General features: G+C 39.2%; 1 protein-coding gene across 1 annotated transcript in view; it reads left to right on the top strand.

Annotated features, from left to right (window-relative positions):
• Positions 1-2,500, top strand: part of LOC137992292 (RNA polymerase II elongation factor ELL2-like) — a 22,123-nt gene that overhangs the window by 14,995 nt on the left and 4,628 nt on the right. The window contains exons 11-12 of the mRNA XM_068837558.1: positions 848-1,076; positions 2,369-2,417. Of these exons, the coding sequence (XP_068693659.1) occupies positions 848-1,076; positions 2,369-2,417 (278 nt within the window). The remainder of the gene's footprint in view (positions 1-847; positions 1,077-2,368; positions 2,418-2,500) is intronic.

The following is a 2,500-nucleotide window of genomic DNA, read 5'->3' as shown; positions in this document are numbered from 1 at the left end:
TTTACGCTGTTACAAAAAGCTTGAAAATTCGCTAAAGTTGAAATTTTCGGTTTGGTGTGTACTCTGAGTCCGGATGGAAAAATAATTATGGACTGCTGGAGTGCGTGCGATCAGCCAATCAGATTCAAGGATTTTAGGATTCCTGACCACTGAGAAGCTGGAGGAAAAAATAAAAATAAAAATTGTTGTTTAGGCTTCATGTAGTTGCTGGGTCTGTTGTGGCCTGCATGTAAAGCCTTTAGAAAAGATGCATTTGGCACAATTTACCACGATCACCAGCTACACAATCAATATAGCTACATTATAAATCTTATAGCTTGATATACCCGCTGACCATAGCAACGCTTGTACATTTGTATTTGAACCTAGATATTAGAAAACCCAGCTCACTAGGGTTACATGTATTTGTTGCTCAATGGCTAGAGCATGTGACTGGTGTTACGCAGGGCATAGGTTTGGTTCCTTCCTGGGATTCAAATTTCATTTCTTGTTTTTTCACCACTACTACCATCAAAGAATACCAGTACCAGTTGTTGCATGGCAGCCATTTCATGTAGTTTCATGATGTGGTCTGTCTTGAGGAGCAAGTTAAAGTCAGTATTTTTAAGTTTTAATGAAGTGCCGGTATTTAAAGGTCTCCATCTCAATTTTAAATTTTGCTCTCGAGATTCTGATTCCAATGGATATTTCATAAGTATAGTCGAAACAGAAAGCTTTTGAATTCGTTTTAACTGTTAAAAAATGTTTGGAAAGTGTAAACTTGGTTATTTTGTGTTGCTCACACACCGTTTGTTATAGTTTCCTGCTTCCCGATTGTGATTCTGATCTGTTTTTACTTTACTTTCAGGTAAACAAACAACCAGTTAAGAAGCGGATATGTCCAAGCAATGCAGAAAGTTCTTCAAAGAAGCAATGTGTTGCTCACATCAACAAAAACAACAATATTGTTATGAAAGAATCTGTAAATAAGAGCTCAGGGGTAGATAAGTCATCCAAGACTGGCCTAAACCATAGCAACAAGGTGTCACCTCCCATCAAGAAAGAAGTTGTAGAGTCAAGTCTATCCGGAAACTTAGGTTAGCTGCCATCTCAATTATTTTGGCAAGCATTAGAGATTACTGAAACGGAAAGGACAATTTATGCAATTGTCTCTTATTGACACCATTGAGGTGGTGAGGATCGAACCCATGACAGAGATTACTGTCAAACTTTTAAAACAGTGAACACCTTGAGTATCTCAGGAATGTCTACGCCTTTCGAAACAAACATTGCATAGGTTGATGTGGGTTGTGGGAGTGATATGCATTTTTGTGGCTTGGTCAGACTTTTTTAGCAATTTTGGATTTCAGCAAAATTATTATCGTTCTCCCTTTTGTCATGCCATGGAAGTGATGAGGAGTGCATGAAGTCATGAAATTTGAACTTAAAAAATAGTGTAGAAAGTTTACTCCTTTTACATGTAAGTCCCTATCTCTTGAACACCTCCCTCGAACCTCCCACGTTTCTTCCCCCTGCATTTCTTGTTTCTCCTTACCCTTTTTTTTCCTTCTTCTACGTCCTGTTTTTCCCCCTATTTCTTCTCTTTTCCCACCTGTATCTACCCTTCACGTGCACACCTGCCAATTTCATTCCCTCCTGTCTTTTCTCACGCTGGGTTGCCAAGATTCCAACTACCGCAAAGTGCAGGAGTGCCTTTATTAACACAACACAACACAACACAACTATCATTACAAATTGACTTCGCAACTGTATACTGGCCTAATCCTGGCTTTAAAATGACACTATTAAACACTGTCCGCAATGTTCATATCTACCGCACTAAGGCGGCAAAAGACTAAAACTGCATACGCTAAGTGCGCATGTCTCAAAGCCAGACGTGTGCCACAACCCAGGCTCCCCAGCGTGAGAAGTCTGTTTCCCGCTTCTTTCATGCTTTAGCCAGCGGGAAACTCTAATTGTTTACCCATCTGTAATATACCTTTTTGCAGATACGGCGGCCATTTGGATTTCTATTGTTTGGATAGACATCGGATACACAGGGGGGAGGGGGCAAATTAAAATGTATTTGCCCCCTGGGTATCCCATAATAGCTATTTGAAACAATGTAAATCAAAATGGCGGCTGTATGATATCTGCAAAAAGCTCTATTCCTTCGCCATCTTCATGATCCTTTCCTTTCCCTCCTTCTTTGAGGCCTTCAATTTTTCAGTCATTTCATTACTTTCTTTTCCATTTCCTTCTACTCCTCCTTCCCTCTGCCTCTCTCATCCCTTTGCACATCTAGTACATCTATATCTCTTTCTCCCCCACATAGTGTGTTGTGGAATAAGTTTTGTTTCATGTGGTTTTAAATTTCTCGTTTTAACAGAAAACTCGTTAAACGATGTCAATAATTTGGATTCCCCTGAATACATGAGGTAAGTGTTCTTTATTGTTTTATAAGGTACTGTGATTGCATTATTTAAAACGTTAATGCTAACGTAAACAATGTCTTAAAAAG

This window comes from Montipora foliosa, chromosome 2 (assembly GCF_036669935.1).
Source record: "Montipora foliosa isolate CH-2021 chromosome 2, ASM3666993v2, whole genome shotgun sequence".
Classification (NCBI taxonomy): domain Eukaryota; kingdom Metazoa; phylum Cnidaria; class Anthozoa; order Scleractinia; family Acroporidae; genus Montipora; species Montipora foliosa.
This window is presented reverse-complemented; position numbering and strand designations above follow the sequence as displayed.